Source organism: Grammomys surdaster, unplaced genomic scaffold (assembly GCF_004785775.1).
Source record: "Grammomys surdaster isolate TR1022 unplaced genomic scaffold, NIH_TR_1.0 126013, whole genome shotgun sequence".
NCBI classification, from domain to species: Eukaryota; Metazoa; Chordata; class Mammalia; order Rodentia; family Muridae; genus Grammomys; species Grammomys surdaster.
In genome coordinates, this window is record NW_021620828.1 from 807305 (window position 1) to 829134 (window position 21830).

At 49.6% G+C, this 21830-nt stretch overlaps 2 protein-coding genes across 14 annotated transcripts in view; both read left to right on the top strand.

The window, feature by feature from the left end:
• Positions 1-423: 423 nt before the first annotated feature.
• Pianp (PILR alpha associated neural protein) lies at positions 424-6575 on the top strand. Of its 4 annotated transcripts, none has more exons than XM_028754519.1 (6): positions 424-651; positions 2600-2659; positions 2919-3424; positions 4132-4213; positions 4894-5115; positions 5443-6575. In XM_028754519.1, the coding sequence occupies exons 2-6, from the start codon at positions 2655-2657 to the stop codon at positions 5462-5464; spliced, it is 837 nt and encodes a 278-aa protein (XP_028610352.1). In that variant the 5' UTR covers positions 424-651; positions 2600-2654; the 3' UTR covers positions 5465-6575. The 4 variants fall into 4 exon arrangements, with proteins under 4 accessions (XP_028610352.1, XP_028610353.1, XP_028610354.1 ...); XM_028754520.1 differs by lacking the exon at positions 424-651 and adding an exon at positions 2121-2163; XM_028754521.1 differs by lacking the exon at positions 424-651 and adding an exon at positions 2291-2355.
• A 5457-nt stretch (positions 6576-12032) lies between these two features.
• Znf384 (zinc finger protein 384) overlaps positions 12033-21830 on the top strand; it is a 32032-nt gene continuing 22234 nt past the window's right edge. For 6 of the 10 annotated variants that reach the window (XM_028754406.1, XM_028754413.1, XM_028754403.1 and 3 more), the window contains exons 1-2: positions 12535-12708; positions 13229-13288. The gene's annotated coding sequence lies outside the window, so the exon portion shown is untranslated. Of the gene's footprint in view, positions 12337-12499; positions 12733-13228; positions 13289-21830 lie in introns of those variants that run through there. The other 4 variants (XM_028754404.1, XM_028754411.1, XM_028754407.1 and 1 more) reach the window with 4 other exon arrangements.

Here is a 21830-nt window from a genome sequence, read left to right on the forward strand (position 1 = left end):
GGTCAGAGTAAAATGGGGGATTGATCTGTTGAGGGAACTCCAATTTGTGTATGCAGTTTTCTCTCCCATCCCTCCCTGGTCCGCTCACCCATGGTCTTGAACTCCCTTTCTACCCTGGCCAGAGTTGGGGACTCAAATCTATGGGTGACTCAGAATCTCAGAACTGCTTGGGGGCGGGGTGCGGTCAGAAATCATGGGGTCTATGAAGCTGGGTTAGGTAGAGCAGAAGCTTGCCATCTCAACCTGAAGGATTGGAGGCCACGCCCCTCCTCCTATCCCTGCTCCTCTTCCCAACCTTGCACCTGGGACAAAAGCTGAGTTCGCAGCGTGGCAAATGGAGGGTTAAGTCGTGCGTGGCCTACAGACGTGAGAAGGAGAGGCGGAGACCAAGTGGTCCTAGTCGCCCGCCGAACCCAGCCGAGCCCAGCCGAGCCTAGCCGAGCCCAGCCGAAGCGAGCGTCTCCCGCCGCCGCTGCCGCCGCCGCCGCCGCCGCCGCCCCGCGCCCCGGGCGCCCGCCCCCTCCGGCTCTAGCTCCTCGCTGCCAGCCAAACCTCCCGACCATGCCCGGCGCCCCACCCGCTTCTGCGACCCCCCAGCCCCGCACAGCTCCGAGCGCCTGCAGTCGTCGTGCCGCCACACCAGGCATGCAGGTGAGCGAAGGGGGACCCAAAGCCCCTACCCGTGGGGAGCAGGCTCTGCCCTCCCCACTACCAGCTCCGCGCCCTTCGCCCCCCGCCCCTCCTGGCGCGGTTTCTAGCCGCCTCCAGTCGCCCAGAGCTCCTTTCCACCGTGCCCTCCATCCCTCCGCTGTCCTGACTCCATCCTACCCTCTTGGTGCAGCAGTCAACGTCTCCGCGTCTGCCTCCATCCCGCCTTTAGCTCATTCTGCAGCTTCGGGCACCCTCCTGCTTCAGGTCCCCTTTCCGCTCTGGATGCTCCCTCCAAATCCCATGGCCAATCTTTTCCTCATTTTCCCGGTTCGCGCCGATTTCCAGCCCTGTCCAGGGAGCACAGGCCTGTGGGATTGGCGGGATTGGGGGGTCGGCTAGAGATGGGGCCCGGTTCCCCCACCCCACCCCCAGTTCGTCTTCTGCGCACAACAGGTCGGTGAGGAGCGCGAAGGGGGTGGGGTGGCGCACCAGCTTGGGGACTGCGGACTTCCTGGAGGGGGTGACAAAGGGGTACGGGGTGTGTGAGAGGGCTGGAGTTGACATTGGTGGTGGTGGGCTGTAGCCGACGACAGGGCAGGTGTGCCCTGGAATAGCGGGCCACTGGTGTCGCTGAGTCCTTATCCGCTCCATTGGTTCGCCTACCATTTCTTTCCTCCCGTCTCTAACCTCCTCCCACCAAGCCCCCGGCCTCTTTCCTTTCCCTTCTCTTTCACCTAGCCTCCAGCTCTGTCTCCGCATCTCTTTAAATTTCAAGAAACAATTCCCAACTCCTCCATCTTTGCTGTTCTGTTTTTCCCCCGGTCCCTTCCTTTTCTGATTTTTGCCTTCAACACCATGTTCTAATCTATCTCAATGACTTTCTCCCTATCTCTGATCTCCACCTTCCTTTTCTCTTCTACTCTCTTTGCTTCTGTCCTGACCAGACCCCCTCCATCCTCCTGCCTGAAGTCTATTCTCTTTTCCCTCCCTGTCTTCTCTCTCCAGGATCCTCGGCCAGTTTCCTGTAGCCTCCCTTTCCTCCCCATCTCCTCCCTTCCCAGCTGCTGTCCATTTTCTTGACCACCTTTCCCCCTCTCAGCCCTTCACCTCTCACACCCCACTCCCCTCCCTAGCTTATTCCCTGGGGATATTCAACACACAGACATAGACTAGGAATCCAGAAGACACGAGGTGTCACATGTGCCTTCTCTCTGAAGATCCTAGCCCCTCGGGATTCACCACCCTCAGTTTGGAGACGGCATCTCCTTTCAGAACCAACCGTCTAGGCTCTCCTAGGACTTTTACCAGGAGCAGCCACAGTTGAGGGGGTGGCTTCCTTCGAGCTCCACCTTCTTTCAGAATGCACCTATGCATTCGGGCGGTTAAACATCAAGAGCAAAACCCAAACCTTGTCCTGTAGCTTTCCTCCTGCCTACTGTTTTCCCCCATTTGTCTGAAAAGGCAGCTAGCTTTTAGGCTTCATCACAAAAGAAGTGCCTGGAGCTACAAGAGGTGACCGGGCTTCTAGCATCCCCCCCATCAACACTCACTAAGATTGACTTCCCTTCCCTCCCCCACTCGAAAACTCCCTCCCTAGCGGTAGGTGCTCAGGGAATCACAAGGTTCTTGGCTCTAAATTAAGATCCAAGAAGCCTGGAGCTGTGGGCAGAGGAAGTGAGAAGGAAGAAAGCCAAAGAGGCAAGAGTAGACAGACACGGGGGCCAGGAGGTAACGGGACCCATTTGGGCTGCTGGAGGTGGGGCAGGGGGCTGGGTTAGGAAGTTTCCCCCTAAAAGTATGCCAAGAAACAGTGGATTCTGCCAAGCAGGAGCATGGCTGGTAACTGTGCAGCCCGGGTGGGGCAGGAAGGAGCAGAATTGGTGGATGGATGAGCTGGGGGAGTACGCAGGCCAGATTAGGGTGTGACACCCACATTTTTTTCCTCCAGTAAAGGCCAAAAATCTGGGTCACAGCTGAGGAAGACCTCAAATCCAGAGCGCAGAATGTGGTGAGTTTGGCCCAGCAGAGGGAGCTTGGAGATCACTTTCCCCGGGGGATTGGGCCCCCTTACTGCCTAGACCAACTTGGGGCCTATTGAGGACTGGCCCCTTGGGAAGAGACAAAAATGGGGCCAGGGTCTTCCTAACACACACCTGCTCAAGCAGAGAAACCCGGAGGGAGGCACCCAAGACTCCTGGTGTGAACCTACCCTTTTCACACATGAGCCCGTGGCCTGGGTCTCACCTGCGTTCTCTCCCTTCCTATAGGCCTGCTCAACTGCTGTCCCAACTCCTCCCTCTCTGGCCACTGCTGTTGCTACCCCTGTCACCGCCTGCTCAGGGCTCCTCCCATCGACCCCCAGCAGCCCCAGCCCGTCCCCCCTGTGTCCGGGGTGGGCCCTCAGCCCCTCGCCACGTGTGTGTTTGGGAGCGGGCGCCTCCGCCAAGCCGATCCCCACGGGTCCCAAGATCACGTCGGCAAGTTCTGCCAGGCACTGCTCCTCCTGCTACCCCGTCAGGATTTGAGGAGGGGCCTCCCTCATCTCAGTACCCTTGGGCTATAGTGTGGGGTCCCACAGTATCTCGGGAGGATGGAGGGGACCCCAATTCTGTCAATCCTGGATTTCTGCCCCTGGACTATGGTTTTGCAGCCCCACATGGGCTGGCTACTCCGCACCCCAACTCAGACTCCATGCGGGATGATGGAGACGGGCTCATCCTTGGGGAAACACCTGCTACCTTGAGGCCCTTCCTATTTGGAGGGCGTGGAGAAGGTGAGTGAGCAAGGCTGGTAGGGATGTGTGTGTCTGAGGGAGGAGGTTGTTGAAGACTATGATCTGCCGAAATCGAGGCTTTATCTGTGAGTGTTTCCAGCAAATGTCCAGGTTCTAGGCTGGCAAAGGATGCACAGGTGGAGCTGCTCTGTGCACTCCGGAGGGGTTCAGGTCTACAGGTGAAGACCGATGTTGAAACACTTGGGGATGAGTCAACATAATAAACACCCTAAAAGGCACATACAGAATGTTTTTAGGAAAATCGGGAAGTGAGAGACTGTTTTACCCTGGGGACCAGGGCAGATCAAACAACTGATGTGTGAACTAGATCTTAGAAACAGAATGGGTATTCCAGGCAGAGGGAAGCCATGGAGAAATGTCACTCACTACAGGGAATGAATGTGTTAGCACATACTGTGCTGGACACTAGCTTAGGGAAGGTCATCTGATACCTCTGCCTCCATTTCTATACAGGAGGATAGTTCTGTCTGACCTTGGAAGCCTCGTCCTCATCACATGTATGTGCAAGATGTGGTACATGTATGTTTGGGAAAGTAGAGAAGCTGACAGGTCAGGAGAAAGTTGATTATAGGAGAAGAGGGAGAGTCCAGAGGAGACAGGCAGTGTGGAGTCCTAGGGAAGCACTTGGCCACACCCACTGTGAACCTGCCTCAGGCCTCCCAACAGCCTTCTTCCCTCTTTGCCAGGTGTGGACCCTCAGCTGTACGTTACGATCACCATATCCATCATCATTGTTCTGGTGGCCACTGGCATCATCTTCAAGTTCTGGTAAGCTGGGGGCCACAGACGCCTAAAGGTGTGTTAAGGCTGGACACAGGGCAAGATCAAGGGCGAGTTGCACAGGAGTAGGAAATCATGAAGGGAGGAGCTTGAGGAAGCTAACTGGAGTGGAGGAGGACTGAGGGAAAGCAGTGCGGATTCTTCCAGAAAAAAAAAATACAAGGGTAGTGGGAGGGAAGGGAGTTATTTATCTAAACTGGGGGCTTTGGTGGGCAGCTCTCTGCCACAAAAAAAACTGAAGAACCCTTTCTTGGGGCATCTGTCCAGCAGGAAGAAAATTGGGAGCTTTCTTTGCATGCATTTAATAGCAGGTCACAAAGTCCTTCACACTTTACTGAGAGAATCCTTAGATCCAGGTGCCCAAGTCATTAGCTGACTTTGAGCCTGAACTAAATCTGCCAGGTACCTGCAGAGGAGAGCAGTGGCTCCTCGGGACATCAGTGTGGCAGGGGGAAGTTTTAAGGGGCTTTGTATTGGTGCAGGAGGAGGCAGTACGCTTGGGGTCTAGAGGGAAGCAGAAGAAATAGCCTGATGGTCTCAGAAGCCAGTGTCTTTGCTGTGGAGGAGTTGGGGGGCATTGGGAAGGGAGGAGTTGGGTTAACTGGGGATGCTGGACTGGCAGAGAGAGTACTTGAGTTTGTGAGATCTCTTTCCTTCTGATGCACAAGCTGGGACCGTAGCCAGAAGCGGCGCAGGCCCTCAGGGCAGCAAGGTGCCCTGAGGCAGGAGGAGAGCCAGCAACCACTGACAGACCTGTCTCCTGCTGGAGTCACTGTGCTGGGGGCTTTTGGGGACTCGCCTACCCCCACCCCTGACCATGAGGAACCCCGAGGGGGACCCCGGCCTGGGATGCCCCAGCCTAAGGGGGCTCCAGCCTTCCAGTTGAACCGGTGAGGGCAATGGGATGGGAGGGGCCTATGGGATGGGAGGGTGAGGAGGGAAGGCGATGTAGGTCTCTAGACCTTCAGTTATCTTTCCCGGGTGGGTGGTCTTCCCCAATGCAGTCCATGACACCTTTTCTGATCTGGTTCCTGGGCCTCCTGAGGGGGCTAGTCAGATCCTCCCCAAGGGGAATGGGGTTCCCTGTACCCCCAGGCTCTCTGTCACATTCTCCTGACCACCCTTAAATTCCAGCTGTGCCCTCTTAACCCTGACTTCTCCTTCAGCTGCAGCTTACTCCTTGGTTCCTGACTACACATTTTCCCTCTTCCTCTCAGGATTCCCCTGGTGAATCTGTGATGCCCCCCATGTTGGGGTGCTGCCAAGCAGGAGGCCAAGTGGCCAGCATAGCCACCATCCACTGAGGGTGGGGCAACCATGGGGAATTGGGGCCATGGTGGGGGGCTCCTAGCTCCTGTCCTTGCACACAACCTGGGACACTCACTAATCCCATGGGCAAGCCCAAGCGTTTGTCCTCCAGTGACTGGGGTCTCCCATTCCCACCCTTGCACATTCACATGAAAGCCTTGCACACTCACCCACACCCTCACAGGCCATAGCACAGTCACGCTCTCCACGCTGCTCCTCTGCCGTGTCCCCATCCACATCTGCTCAGCTGGCTCCTCGCTCTCTCCCTCGTGTTGCCTATGTCCTGCCCCCTTTACATTCTCTGTACCCGTCTCAGACTGGGCATGAGCATCTCTGGCCCTAGTACATGGCATAGTGTGCCCACTCTGCCTCATCAACACCCACTGGTCTAGCTTCTGTGGCCCTTGCATGCTGCCCTAGAGGTGGGTGGGAGGCGAGCTAGGGGCTCCTTGTATCATTTGTCATGGCTCCAATCATGTCTTATGTCTCACCGCCCTTCCATTCCATTCCAAGGATGCTGGCATTACTGAGGGCTCCCCCACAGGGATGGGGGTAGTGAGGCCCACTTGTTAATCTCTGTCATCTGAAGTATGCGTTTGGGGGGAGTCGCCTGCTGCACTACATGAGAAGGAACTCCCATGCCCTCCCTTCCCTCCCAAGTCCCTTGTCTTGTCTGTCCTGGCTGTCTGTGTGTATGTGTCTGTATGGAATTCTGAGCCCCCTCAACAGGTCCTCCACCTCCTAGTCTCCCCTAAGGCCTCCCTAAATATACCTAGGCTGCCAGGAACTGAAGCCAGCTGGTTCAAGGCCATTGGGAGCTCTGCCTCCATAGCCACCCTTCTCTTCCTGGGTCCCTTCATGTCCCCTCCTTCCCTCTCCCTTTTCCGTTCTTCAGGTTCTTCCCTCTCCCTCCAGCTCCCTTCTCCCTTTTACCTGGCTCCTATGCTGTGATATATATTTTTGTATTATCTCTTTCTTCTTGTGGTGATAATCTTGTGGGATGTAAGTTTCAAAATTTTCAAATAAAGCCTTTGCAAGATAATTTAGTTCCCCGTTTTGCCTTATAATTCCCACCCCCACCCCCACCACAACACACACGGAAGGAGAATCAAGAGAAAGGGGAGAAGAGGAACTTCTTTAGACTAGATTGTCACCTGGCCTGCTCTACCTGAAGCTGGAGACTGATGGATACCTTAACTTAGGACAGGATGAAGGAAGGAACTGGAGAGAGGCTCCAGAGGAGAAAGAGCCCCGTGGGAGAGGAACTAGCATCCGAGGTGTTTGTAAGGCTTGCTTGTTCCTTATTAGTGAGGGTCAAGAGAGACTGAAGACAGAGAAAGTGGGGACATTTCTTAGGATAGACAATGGGACAAGCCGGAAAAGCAACTGATTGATTTGAGACAGTCTCTCACCCTGTAGTCCAGGCTGGCCCATACTAGATTCTCCCACTATGGCCTCCTGAATGCTGGCATTATAGCCATGAGTCACCACCACACCATACTGGGCAAGACAGCTAAGGCAGAGGATAAAGGGTCAGAGGGAGAGGATGAGTGAGCCCCAGGAGAGAGTGCTCTACCTGCTCTATTTTCATCCTTGCTCCTTAACACAGGCCTGCCCACGACTGCCCGCCAAAAAGCTATGCTGCACCAGGAGCCCTGTGTGCAGCTCAGTGTGGTTTTCCCACTTGCTAAGGTGTGGGGGTGGAATCAAGGGGTGTGTCTGGGGAGGGAACACAGGCTGCCCAGCAGGGATCGGTCACCTCTGAGGTCCCAATTCTAGGTATGGCTCTTTAACAGCCCTAGTAAAGCCCACACATCAGTTTCTCAGCTGTTGCTAGGCTCTGTTGCCATGGTAACCACCTAGGTCTTGTGTCCTGTTTCTCCCTGCCCCACCCTGATCTGTGCCTCACCTGCTCTCTGGAAATGGGTAGCCCCAGGGAAGTAGGAGACAATATAGTATCCAAGAGGGCAGTGTGGGCTGCCTGGAATGGACCTGCCTCTATGTGTTTTATCTTTGATGCTATAAATAGGATTGTGTGTATGTGTGTGTGTGTGTGTGTAAGAGAGAGAGAGTATGTGTGCTGGTAGGTGTGTTTCAGATGCTGAAGAGCTGTACTGTATACTGAAGGTGTTGTGGCTGAGCCCCTGAAGCACCCAATAATGAGTGTGGGAAGGGAGGAGTGTATATCTTAGGACAAGAGTAGTGTGAGGACGGCCTGCTCCAGCAGAAAGCAGCACTCGGAGTAATGAACTGAGAACCGACCAGCAGGGGTAGGAGACAGGCAAGCCTTCTGAGGAGGGCTATCAACACAGTGTACCAGGAGACTCCAGAGGGAATAGAAAGGGAGGGGGCCAGGAGGGAACCGAGTGGCAGGGTGAGGAAGGTAAGTAAGGAAGGAAGGGCTATGTGGAAGGGAAGGGAAGGAGCCTTCTTAACCTTTCCAGCTTTCCCCACAGGGCTGGAGTCCTTGCCAAGGAGAGTGGGGATGAAAGAGCACTTGGTGTAGAAGGGCAAGCTGCTCGTGTTTGGAGGGCTCCCTGGGCTCTCACCTTCCACAACTCTCTCTTTAGAGGGACAGTGTGACCCTGTGGCTCATCCATATGCAAAAGGCACACATGAAGTCCCCTAATGAACAAGGAATTAATTGCCTTCTGATTAGACTGCAGTCCTCCTAAATTTAAATAAATTAAATATACCAGCGAGACACTGGAAGTCTCACCTGTTCCCTTTCCCCAGATGCCCTCTCCCCCATGGAAAGGCAGATGGATAGAGAGATGGGAGAGAGAAGACAATCGGGATGTTTGGATGGCCTAGAGGAATTCTGCCAGACTGGGTTGGTGGCTTGCTAACCATGACGACACTTGGGCCCTGAGGAACAGGCCTTAATTTTTCTCTTTCTTAAAGCTTCAACAGTGACTCGGGGCTTCAGGTCTTCAGGCAATAGGGTTACAGAGGAGAAAAAGAACAAGGACCAAGCTGCTCTTTTGAGAACTGAAAGTTTCTTGGGGGCTACAAGTCACAAGCCCAGTTGGAAGAAGGCATCATCTCCCATCACCAAACTCTCTTTGTTGAGGGAGTACCTGGAATGACTCAGCCAAGGGTCTCCTGGGCACATTTCTGGAATGCTTACCTTTGTGGCCGACCAAGGCAGGGGATGGGGAAGCCCCTGGGAGGAGGGATCTCCTAGCAGAGCTCAGGGTGTGGGAATGATTCAAGATGGAAACAGTGCCAGCTGGAGAACCCCAGGCTAAAATTAACAGCCCTCCTCCCCACCCCACTGTGTCCCACATTTACTGCTCTAAAGCTTTGTTCTAGGGACTTAAAAGTGGCTTCTTAGAGCAAAAGGCAGGAGGAGGGCTGCCAGAGGCACGGGGGCTCAGAAAATGGAGGATGGAAGTACAGAGGAGACCCAGCTGGGAACCAGGACTTGGGGGAACTACTGTTTTGCTTCTATATTTCTTCCCTCCTCCTCCCTTCTTCCTTCCACCTTCTCTTCCTTCTTTTGAAGGCAGAGTTTCTCTATATAACCGAGGCTGGCCTGCCCATAACTCTGAATACTGCCCCAGCCTCTTGAATGCTGGGATTACAGGTATATTACGGCTTCACCACTTAAGTCTTTATCCTGCTAATTTGCCACTGAAATCAACACAGACTGAGTGCTATGCTCAAAACTGTAATAAAAAGGAAGAGACACTTGGCAATAATAGCTTACGCCTATAATTCAGATATCTGGGTGACAGAGACAGGAGGATGAGGAGTTCAAGGCCATCTTAGCTATGTGCTAAGTTTGGGTCAGTCTGAGTTCTGTGAGACTGTCTCAAAATGTGAAAACAAAACAGTGCTGAGACAGATGAGTTTGTAAAATGCTTTCTGTGTCAGTATGAGGGTCTGGGTCTGGTTCCCAGCATCCGTGTAAGTGTGAGGATCTGGTCCCCAGCACCCACATAAAAATACTGGTCAAGTTCATTCCAGCCTTGGGGAAGGCAGGCAGGAAGGTGGGGGCTTGATGGCCAGATAATGTAATTGAATTGGCGAACCTTATGGTCAGATTGAGACCCAATCTCAACAGAAAAGAAATGAGCCCCGGAGTTAAGGAAGACCTCTAACAATGACTGCTGGCCTCCACACAGACACAAAAATCAAAAATCAAATAAAAAGTACGGTAATTTACATCTGTAATTCAGCACCGAGGAGGACCACTCAGGTAGCAGCATTGGAAATTCAAAGTTATCCTAGCAAGTTTGTGGCTGGGCTGGGTTACAAGAGATTCTGTCTCCAAAAGTAGACAAGGCTGGCTGGTCAGCCTGATCTACATAGTGAATCCCAGGCTAGCCAGAGCTACATAGTGAGACCCTATTTTAAACAAACAAATATATAAAGGTAAATTTTGCTATTCCTGGCTGTGACTTTGAGAAGAGAAGTCACTTAAACTTACAGTCCCACTTTAATTATCTGTAGTGTAAGATCACAGTTCTTTGGCAGACTAATTTTGCTTTCTCACTACGGAACTCAAATTTGCATGAGCAGAGACAGACCTGAGCTCAGAGAGATTCGATCCCCACTGTGCAGACCTGTGGCTGCATATACTCAGTAAATAAAGACATAAATAAAAAGTATTTTAAATACTGAAGATTCTTTCCAGGCTTGGTACTGAGATGGGTTTCTGGTAACCATGTTCTTTAATCACTGGCCACTTGAAGCTGGCCCAGGAGACCCACCAGGAACCTGCAGAACAAAGGAAATTACTAACAGTGATAGTCTTTAGAGTGGTTGGGGGTCTCAGAGCCTAGCAGATTAGTGAAGGTAGCAGATGGGACGGAAAGCAGTCATTTATGATGTTTAGTCCCATTGCCCCATCCTACCTTGGGGCTGTTACATGCTAGCAGTTTAGCAGCTTAGGGAAGGCCCCAGTTAGGATAGAAGGAAGCTGATCTTCTTAGGGGCAGCATCTGTGATTTCACACATATATTATTTCAGTATGTAATGTGAGCAGTTTCTTCCCTGACAATCTTAGGAGGGATTCAGACATACAAATTTATTAAAATTAACAGTAAGAACGATAGACTAAGAGAGGAACAAGATCTTATCACTTAAAAGGTGGAGGAGATCGGATCAAGAATTCAAGGCCAGTTTTAAATACACCAATGTAAGACCCTGTCTCAAAGACAAAGACATAGCTGGGTGGTGGGAGGCAGAAGCAGATGGGTCTCTGAGTTCAAGGACAGCCTGGCTTGCAGAAAGAGAAGGTTCCAGAACAGCCAGGGCTACACAGATAAACCCTGTCTCAAAAATAAAATGAATAATAAAAATGAAACGACAAAGACACACCAAATACTATGAAAGTAAAAGAAACTTTAGGTTGCAGCAATCAGGTTAAATCTCCTGCAATAGTTCATAATGAATTGTTCATTTATGTAACAAATGTTTACTGGAATGCTTAATACATTCTGTGATCTGTTGATACCATTGGGAGCAATTCAAAGTCCTTGCCCTTATGGAGCTGGGAGGAGGTGAGACGTAAATAACATCAGGTATGCTGAGTGTCGTATTTAGAAGTAAAAGCCGAGATATGGGTGTTGGCAACAACTAAAGACCAAAGCGAAAAGAGTAACGGTGTGGTCAGAGGAAGACCGACTGAACTTTTAATAGCACTGATCCCGAAACCTCAAACAACTATGGACATTCTTACCTTTCTTGAATATTCAAAGAAATGAGAATTTCCCCACCCAAGCTCAGCAAAAAGACATTCAGGAAGATCCAAGAAAAAAGGTTAATTCCCTACAACAACCTAGTCCACTCAGAAACGAGCTGTGACTCCTGTCTTTTCAGATTCCGCACGGTCTCTTTGGGGCTGAAGAGTTGGCTCAACTGTAAGGAGTGCTAGCTACTCTTCCGGAGGACCGGAGGTTCGGTTCCCGGTAGGCAGACAGGGAAGCTCGAAGCTGTCTATAACTCCAATGGTCTGCTGAGGGCACCTGCACACACATGGCCTGCATTTGCACAGATACAAGCATATAAAAGTAAGATAAACCTAGAGAAAGAAGGTAAATCTAAACCGTCTTTAGCGTCTTGATGCATAATTCATGAGCCCGTCTAGTTTCCATCCTCCAACTTCCCCAGAAGTCACTTCCGGAAGTCCGGGCGCGCTCTTCTAATGCTCAGCTTCAGCCCTTTAATAGAACCAGCCTTCACTTCCGTCTGGGCGTCACATCCACCCAGCGCTCTACAGGTCCCTTGCTAGGAGCTACTTCCGCCCTTACTTGTCGTAACTTCGGCCCTAAATATGCCCGAGCCCTGACAGCGCCGGATGTGTCCTAGCCGCTCTCGGAAGTGACTCGGTCTCTGAACTCTCACCCCCGTTTCCTGCTGCCGCCCTCCCCCCGCTATTTTCCTCCCTCCCCCCCAACACACCCCGTTTTCGTTTCCGGCTCTCCCGCCTTCTCCGTGAAACGACGGCTCATTGAGGCTGCTGGCGGGTGGGGGGGGGGAGGAAAGTGGGCGTGGAGGAGTTGGGGTTCCCGGGAGCACGAGCCGCAGCACCACTTCCGGGTGAGTGTTCAGGAGGGCGGGGGGGCCCCCACGCTGCCTCGCGCCCCCGCCCTGCGGGTGTCTCGCGCGCAGCCCGTGCGAGTGTAAGGGAGCCCGTCTCGCGCCTGCAGTGCATGCCGGCGCGCCCCGCCTTGCGTTTCCTATCCCGCGCCCTGCGGGTCCTCCCACTCCCTCGGCTCCTTCCTTTCCCTGGGAACGCCGCCCCTCCCGCGCACTGGCTCTGGCGCTGGCGCCGGCGCCGCCGCCGCCGCCTGGTGAGTCTCGCGCCGCTGCAGTCGCTGCGCGCCAAGCCCCTTGCTCCTCCCCCTCCCCTTTTCCTCGGGCGAGTGGGGAGGGGGGGTCCACGATGTGACTGTAAGTGTGTCTGTCCCGGAACCGGAAGTGGTTGTGGAGGAGCGGGCGATGAGGAGGAATGGGGGGGGTCTAGGGGGCGGGTGCCTGTCTGGTGGGTGGCAGAGTTCAGCTCCCTGGAGGGGTGAAGGAGGGACGTCCCAAAGTCCGGTCTTTGAGGAAGGAGTAGGACTTGACATCGGGAGGAAGGACCCAGTTCGGTGTCTCAGGGGAGCGAAGGTTTTAGGGGGACAGCTGGGAGTCTCCAGTATATAGACCACTGAAGGTTGAAGGAGGTACTTGTTGGCACAAGGCCTTGGGTAGGAAGGGGGCGAAGTCCTAGCTGAAGTGTGTGTGTGTGTGTGTGTGTGTAGGGGGGGCGAGGCTAGAGGAAGTGGCTGAGCCTGAACTTGGCACTGTGCCTGACACAAGGGCTAGGGCATCCCCCTACCTTCAGCTTTGCTTTCTAAAGCCACTTCCCAGGGGCAAGGACCCTCCTCCATCTCTTCTGTTCTCTGACTCCTGGTTCCCTGTAGCCCTGGGGGGAATGAAGAATTAAGTGCCTGAGCCTAGGAGTGGAACCCAAACGCTGCTGATAGAATTTATCTTAGTTTTGGGGAACTGGCTTTATTTCCCTTATGTACACTTAGTGGGTGTCACTGAACGCCTGTGACTCTCGTCCTTCCATCCTTGGATTGTCGGTTGGGGAAACTGTCTGCTTTCCAAATTGCTGACAGTCAACTTCTGAGGTTCTCCACAGTTCTCTCTGGTGGCCTTTTCTGACTGGCCTCTGTAACCTAGACAATTTGTTTCCAGAAAGTTCAGGAGCCCTGGAAAGGAGAAGGACTAAGACGACAGGAGGAAGAGAGAGAGAGGGTAAGACAATCTCGGTTTAATGATTTGGGGAGAGATGGGGTCATCTCAAATGGTTTTTCTTTCTTTTTTTCCTTTACAGTGTGATAGAATTATTGAAGTGATCAACACCAGCGCTTGCAGTGAGAGAGAAAAAGGCCTTTTCTTATTGTTTCATATGGTATCCAGGAGGTTTTTGTGTAAAAAATTGGTACTGTTTCTTTGTTACCTTTCATGGCCACTAGTACTCTGCAGGAGTGCAATGGGAAATGCTCAGATGAAGCCACTAAATGGGCTTGCATTTTGTCAGGGAGATGTAGTCTCCTGTGGAGACACAAGGACTCTGATTACAAATGTAGTCTTTATGGTGTACCTTGAGAAATAAACGGAGGCAAGTTTGGAGTTCTCCATTCTTAGTGTACAGTGGAATGTTTGAATGGCTCTGTGGAGTGGTGAGGCTCTTAACATGAGGTGATTTGAGTTTGATGTGTCAGGTAGTATTTTTCGGGGAACACTGCTTCTTGGATAGTTTGAAATAAAAGAGATAAAATTATATGGTGTCTGCTCTAGTAAATCTGGGGGAAATCAAGATAGGAGACCTAATGGTAATACTGAAACCGTCGTATTTTATTTTTTGGAAACAAGATTTTGTTATGACACCCAGGCTAGCCTGGAACTCACTAAGTAAACCAAATTGGCCTTGAATTTGAGGCGATCTCTTCTTTCTTTCTTTCTTTCTTTCTTTCTTTCTTTCTTTCTTTCTTTCTTTCTTTCTTTTTCGAGACAGGATTTCTCTGTGTAGCCCTGGCTGTCCTGGAACTTACTCTGTAGACCAGGCTGGCCTCGAACTCAGAAATCTGCCTGCCTCTGCCTCCCCAATCTCTTCTTTCTTTGCTACCTAAGTGTTTGGACTGCAGGCATATGCCACTATGAATGCAATAAGAAAGGTCCTTTAGTTGAAAAACAGCAGTTAGGAGCACTGGCTGCTCTTCTAGAGATCCTGAATTCAAGCCCAGCACCTACATCGCAGCTCACAACTCTGTATAACTGTAGTCCCATGGGATCGATGCCCTCTTCGGTTACACAGATGAAACACCCATATACTTAAATCTATCAATAAGCAAATCGTTAAAAACAGCAGCAATGGAGGGCTAGAGAGACAATGCAGTTGGTAAAGTGCTTGTCATGGAAGCATGAGGACCTAGGTTTGCTGCCCAGAGTCTGGGCGGGAAGCCGAGCGTGCTAGACCCAGCACTAGGGAGGCAGAGACAGGTGGACGGATCCCTGGAGCTTACGAGCTAGCTAGCCTGCTTACCAAAATTGGTGAGGCCTAGGTTAGTGAAAGACCCAGTATGTAAAAATAAAGTGGATGGCACCCGAGGAATGACACCTGGGGTTGTCTTCTGGCTTCTCTCTTCACTTTATGAACACACAGAAGACAGAATAGCAAGTAGTGCAAAGTGGTGAGCCTTACTGCATTCTCAAGCCATGACCTCTCACCTTTGGATGGTTGGAAATACGGTGAGTGGCAGCACAGGACAATATAGTGTGGGAGTGCCCACACTCCGGTCAGCATCTTGCTGCCAATAACTCCTCTGGAAATGAAGTCTTTTGTACTTTTATAATTTGTTTTTTATTTATTTTGTTTGGGGAGGTCTGAGGACAACTTTGAGGGAGTTGTGGATTCTGGGGCTCAAGCTCAAGTCATTAGGCTGGGTGGCAAAGGACGTTTTCTGCTGAGCCATCTTGGCAGCTGTCTTTTTAACTTTAGTTTTTAAGGTAGGAGCTCAAGTTGCAGAAGATATCCTTGAACTTGTGATCCTCCTGCCTCCATCTCAATGCTGGAATTTTCCCTCACCCAGGTTTAAGTAGTGTTGGGAATCAAACCCAGGGCCTTATGCATGTCAGGCAAGCACTCTCCCAGCTGAGCCACATCAGTGCCAATTTAATTATGATTTATTTGTTTCCTTTCTGTGGCTCTAGCCTTCCTGTCTTACTAACTAATCAAGGCTTGATGGAGCAAAAGTGAAGCTCATTTTGAATCTGAACTCTTGTCTCTTCTCCCTGTTTTGTTCTCTGGAGCTTTAAGAGAGGTCCTTCACTTGCTCCCAAGTCCTAGAGTAAAGCCAGTTCTCTGGTTCTTTTCCTTTCTTTCTTGTTCTTTGTTTGTCTTAGACACACAGCCTTACTGTAGCCCAGGTTGGTTTTTGCATATGGAAGGTGTGTCAGTGGAAAGGAAAACTGTGTGGGTGCTTGTGTCATGGTGCAAGGAGCGTGGTCAGATGTCAGCTTGTGGAAGTCAGTTCTACCCTGTGGGTCCTGAGGATCAAAGTTAGGTCATTATGTCTGGTGACAATCACCTTTGTCCACTGAGCCATATTGACAGCTCTAGATTGATCCTGACCTGGAAGATCCGGCCCCAGCTTCCTGAGTGCTCGGATTGCGAGCATGTGCCACCACACCTGGCCCTCTTTATCTTTAATATGTGTGGTTGGTTGCCAGCATGTCTGCCTGTGTACCACTTCATGCCTAGTCACTGTGGGGGACAGAAGGGAGCATTGAGTCTCCTGAAACTAAAGTTATAGGTAGTTGTGAGTGGCCATGTGGTTGCTGGGAATTGAACCCAGGAGAGAGCGATGAGTGGTTTAACTTCTGAGCCGTCTTTTAAGCCGTCTCTCCTGCTCCTTATTTACTGTATTTATTTTTGAGATGAGGTCTCACTACATAAACCAGGCTAGTCTCAAACTCTCCGGGAGCCTCCTGCTTCTGTCTCCTGAATGCTGGAATTAAAGGCTGCGCCAGCCACCGCACTGAGCTCTTTCTTGTTGTCAAATGTGTCAGTATAATTAAAACTGGTTAAGACGTGTAGACACGGTGTCCTTTGTAATATCAGTGGCCTTCTTTAAATTAGGAGAGTGTTAGGGAGAGCGGATAGGAGATGTAAATGGGAATTTGAGTGGTAGGCAAGGGGGCACCATTTGCATTGAGTTTAGCCATGAGCTTCGTTCTTGGCTGTCCAGCCAGTCTCAAGGAATGTATGGATTTAGGATAACTTATCAGTAGAAAGGTAGTATAGCTTTTTGTTGATTTTTACTTTATTTTTGTGTGTGCTTGCACAAATGCGAGACATAGCACACATGTGGAAGTCAGAGGACAAGTTGGAAGAGTTGATTCTTTCCTTCTGCCATGTACATTCTGGTGATGGGAACTCGGGTTATTAGGCTTGGCAGCAAGCACTTTCACCTGCTAAGACGTTAGCATGTCTGTAGTTTTTGAGATAGGGTCACACTTGGTATCCAGATTGGCCTGGAACCATGTCTGAGTCTCTCAAGGGCTTAGGTCCTAGGCAAGAGCTACTGTGGCCTACAAATTACACCACTTTCCTCATGTTTCATTTTACAGCTAAATATGCTTCGTGAGCACTGATTGTTATGTGCTTGATTTGAGCTGACATGTTTATTAGAAGTGCCTCTTTATTTTATTTTTATTTTATTTTGTGACATTCTTACAATGAGTCCTTGGCTGAAACTATGGAGACCAAGCTGTCCTTGAACTCACCAAGTCCCTTTTGCCTCTGCCTCCTCAGTGCTGCTGATATTAAAACCATGTGCCACGATGACTGGCAGGCTGGCGTTTTATTTTAAAAATTTTTTTTACACTTTCCATATGAAGTGTATCATAGATCACATATGTACTTTATATTTTGTCATAGTTATTCTCTATGCTGTGCGAGTCCTAGGGATTTAACTCAGGTCGCTAGGCTTGGCAGGAAGTGCCATTACCATGACCCTCTGTTACTTTAATCTTCTTTAATTAAGAATATTTTAATGTGTAGGAACATTTTGCTTACATGTATGTATTTGTACCATGTATGTGCCTGGTGTGTCAGAAGATTAGGGTATGGATGGTTGCAAGACACCATGTGCTAGGAACTGGACCTGGATCTTCTGTAAGAATAAGTACTTTAATTTCTGAGTCATCTCTTCTACGCTGGCTTGGAGCTCAGTACTCTGAGCCGTATCCTCAACCCTGTTTTAAACTATTAATTTTACTTTTTTGAGATAGGGTTTCATGTATCCTAGACTGGCTTCAGACTTGATACATGGTGTAGACTAGGATGGCTTTGAAGCAATTTTGTTTTTTTAAATTATGTGTATGTGTGTGTGGTTATGTCTGTGTAAGTACCCATGCCCTCAGACCAGAGGATTTGGATCCCTCTGGAGCTGGACTTAGAGGCAGTTGTGAGCTGCCCGATGTGGGTGCTAGGAGCCAAATTTGAATCTTCTGAAAAAGCAGCATACACTTTTAACCAGCAGGTCCTCTCTCTTGTCCCAACCCTAAACTTCTCTTCTTGCTTCCACTTTCTCATTAGCCTCCTAATGAACTGTGTCTTTAAAAAGCCATTGCACATTCGATCAGGTCAGCTGCTTCAGAACAGTGGGGAACATGGGAAGACCAGTGGAGTCCATGAATGTGGGCCCACTGTCACAATTTCTGTCTGAGAAGTAAGTTCCTTGGTCAGAAACAGTTTGGTGTAGAATCCCATGATGGTGGATAATGAGTGGGAAAAAGAAAAGAAGGACATGATTGATGACTGCTCCTAGGTGGAGAAGAAAGTTCGTTATAGATGTGTGGGAGAGCATAGCCAGAGGCAGACACATCTGGGAGAGTCCAGAGTGGACATGGCTGAACCATGTGAGGAGAAGGGGAGGGAAAAGGAGAGAGCGGAACCAAGAACAGCACCAGGAGGCCAAAGGTACCAAAGAGGGCAGGTAACCGAAATTATATAGGTTATATAGGGAAGAGCCTCTGGGGGAAGGATAAGCCAGCCATACCTTGTAACAGGTAGGGACTGAGGGATACTGGGAGAACCTGGAGGCCAGGTTAAATAGGCACCTGAGCTACTTGTCCCAGGTTTGAAACTTAACAGATAAAGTATTCTGTAAGTTCACTAATGGTACTTTTGTTAGAACTAGGAAAGGCAAATTCATAAGTGACTAAGTGTCTGCTCTAGTAAGGACAAAGTGTTTTCCTTTTTCTGAACTAGCCAACTTGCCATCAGCTTGTTAGCTGGTACCAGAAATGATGCCTTATGGGTGAGCAAACCCTGTACCCAGGTCAGCAGTGAGTGGAAGTCCATGTTGTCAAGCCCAAGCATAACTTCCATCTCTGCCACCATGGTTTTTTGTTGACAGGGCCATTGGTTAATGACAGGGATGGGAAGTCCCAGAGGCAAGGGGTCACTGGCCACAGAATGGGTCATCCTATCTTCTTGATTATTGAAGTCCTTTGCTGTCAGGATGGTGGGGAACATGGTAAGACCAGTGGATTCATGAACATGGGCTCACTGTCACAATTTCTGTCTGAGAAGTAAGTTCCTTGGTCAGAAGCAATTTGGTGTGGAATCCCATGATGGTGGATAATGAGTGGAAAAAAAAATCTGATTTTTGAAGTTACCTTTTGATGGGCATTTACATGGTACACCAGTATTTTGGCATCTCTCACTTCATTTGGAGAGATCTACCCACATTCTTATTTCCCAGGGTTGTCTCTCACCAATTTTCTAATCATGCTCTTTCTAAGTCCCTGACCATTTAGCCAGTCTGTTGGCTACAACCCCATTGTCTTAGGGTTTTACTGCTGTGAACAGACACTATGACCAAGGCAACTCTTATCAGGACAATATTTAACTGGGGCTGGCTTATGGGTTCAGAGGTTCATTATCAAGGCAGGAACATGGCAGCATCCAGTCTGGCATGGTGCAGGAGGGGCTGGAAGTTTTACATCTTCATCTGAAGGCTGCTAGCAGAATACTGGCTTCCAGACAGCTAGGAGTAGGGTCTTAAGCCCACACTCACAGTGACACACCTACTCAACAGGGCCACACCTTCTAATAGTGCCACTCCCTGGACCAAGCATATACAAATCATCACATTCCACTCCAGGGCCCCCATAGGCTTGTTCAAACATATGAATCTATGGGGGCCATACCTAAACATAGCATAATAAAAAATATATTTAGTCCAAATTCAAAAGTCCCCATAGTTTATAGCAGTCTGAACAATGTTAAAAGTCCAAAGTTCAAAGTCTCTTCTGAGATTCACCCAATCCCTTAACTGTGATCCCCAAAGCAAGACAGGAAACCAGCTGGGCAAACTCCAGACTCTCCATGGCTGATGTCTAAGTGGTCTTCAGGTCTCCAACTCCTTTTTTATCTTTGTTCACTGCAACAAACTTCTTTCTCCTGGGCTGTGTCTACTTCCTGTTTATAGCTTTCCTCAGCAGATAGCCCATGGCTCTGGCATCTCGAACATCTTGGGGTCTCCAAGGCAACTTCAATATTACAGCTTCTTGTTTCAGTGTCTGGGATCCACACATAATCTTCTGGGCTTCTCCAAAGGCTGGCATCACTTCTTCAGCTCTGCCCTCTACCGTAGCACTCTAAGCTCAGGTTGATCCACTCCCACTGATGTTGCTGTTCTTGGTGACCATCCCATGGTACTGGCATTTCCAGTACACTGGGGTCTTCCACAGCAACTAGGCTTCACCAATAGCCTCTCATAGGCTCTCTTCATGGTGCCAAGCCTCAACTTCTTTGCATGACCCCTTCAGTACTGGGCTGTCAACTGAAACTGAGGCTGCAACTTCACCAGTGGCCTTCCATGGCCTCTTAAAGTGACAAACTTCAGCTGTTCTTCATGACCCCTTCATGCCTTCAAAACCAGTACCACCTGGGTGACTCTTACACATTACCAACTCCAGTTGAAATACAAGGTACAACCTTGGCTATCAGTGGAACACAACCTCTTTGTGCTCTCAGAAAACACTCCCCAGAAGATACCGCCTCAGAGATGCTGGTCTCTTCTTAATCACCGCTCATTTCTTAGCTCCAGCTAACCAGCATCAATTGTCCCAGTAGTCCCTTCTATTTTTCACTCTAAAGCCAGAACCACGTGGCAGAAGCTGCCGTGTTCTGCTGCTTGCTGGGGCTGGAACATGGCCCCCTTATTCTATTACCAGCCTTCTGTTTTCCAACTTCCTCACTGTCTGAACTTGGCTGTCCTAATTCTTGCTCTGTAGATTGACCTTGAACTCAAGAGATCAGCATGCCTGTTATTAAAGGTATATACCACCGTGCCTGGATTTAGGCTTTTCTTTGCCTAGAACTTGCTCTGTCCCAGGCTGGCCTGCCTTGAAGTCAGAGATCTGCTTGGCTTTATCTCTGGGGATTAAAGTGTGTACCACTGAGCCTGGATCTAAACTTAATTGGGTACGATCTTGCCCCAAAGATCTTGCCGTTAATCAGCTCTCTCCTAGAACATAGGATTCAGTTCCATTTCACTTCCTGGTGCCCTTTAATACTCGAACCATATATTTTATATTTTTCTTTTCTCAGCCTGCTATGCTTGTGTAAAATGCTCATGAGACTTAACCAGAGAGCAAAGTCTATGATGGGCATTTTTGAGACTTCCTTTATCAATGCAGTTAATCTGAGTCTTTTCACCTTAGCCTCAGGCAGACTTTTCAGACAAGGGCGAAAAGTAGCCATATTCTTCACCAAAATACCGCAAAATATTCAAATAGAGAAAAATTTTCTCTATTTGTTTTTCTCAAATAGAGAAAAACAGTCTCTAGGCCACAATTGAAATTCTTCACTGAAACCTCTTGGGCCAGGTCTGTACAATTTAAATCACTCTCAGTAATAAAGTCTTCCATATTCCTACTAGGATAGCTCATTAAGCCCCATTTAAAGCATTCCACTGCTTTCCAAATCCAATTGCAAAATCTACATTCTTCTAAACAAAAGCATGATCAGGCCTATCACAGCATTACCTGAGTCCCTGGTACCACTTCTGTTTTAGTTAGAGTTTTACTACTGTAAGTAAGACAACTCTTATAAGGACAACATCTAATTGGGACTAGCTTATAGGTTCAGACGTTCAGTCCATTATCATCAAGGCAGAAACATGGCAGCATCCAGGCATGCATGGTGCAGGAGGAGCTAAGAGTTAGATGTAAATCTTCACCTGAAGGCTGCTAGCAGAATACTGGCTTCCAGGCAACTAGGAGTAGTTCCACACCCCCCAGTGACACACCCACATTGGCACACCTACTCCAACAGGGCCACATCTTCTAATAGAACCACTCCCTAGGCCTAGTATACACAAACCATCACACCTATGAATCAGTAAATAATTGCACATCTGGCCATTTCTCTTTTCAAATAAAATATACATCCATGTGATCTACCCACAGTAAAGATTTCTCTTCATCCATGTCTTTCAGGGTTGTAATGAAATTGCAGAAAGGGGTTGTAATGCTTCAGCTGTCTAGTTGGTTGTCTCTGCATAAAATATAGAACCATCAGTAAGCCAGGCCCAATTTTTCCTACCTCAGTCAGCTGATCAGAGGGCACACCTATGAGGCTATAGACACAGGCTTGGAAGCAGACAGCACTATAACAGAAGTAGAAACTATAGGTATGGGCTGGAGAGACCGCTCAGCAGTTAAGAGCGCCGACTGCTCTTCCAGAGGTCCTGAGTTCAATTCCCAGCAACCACATGGT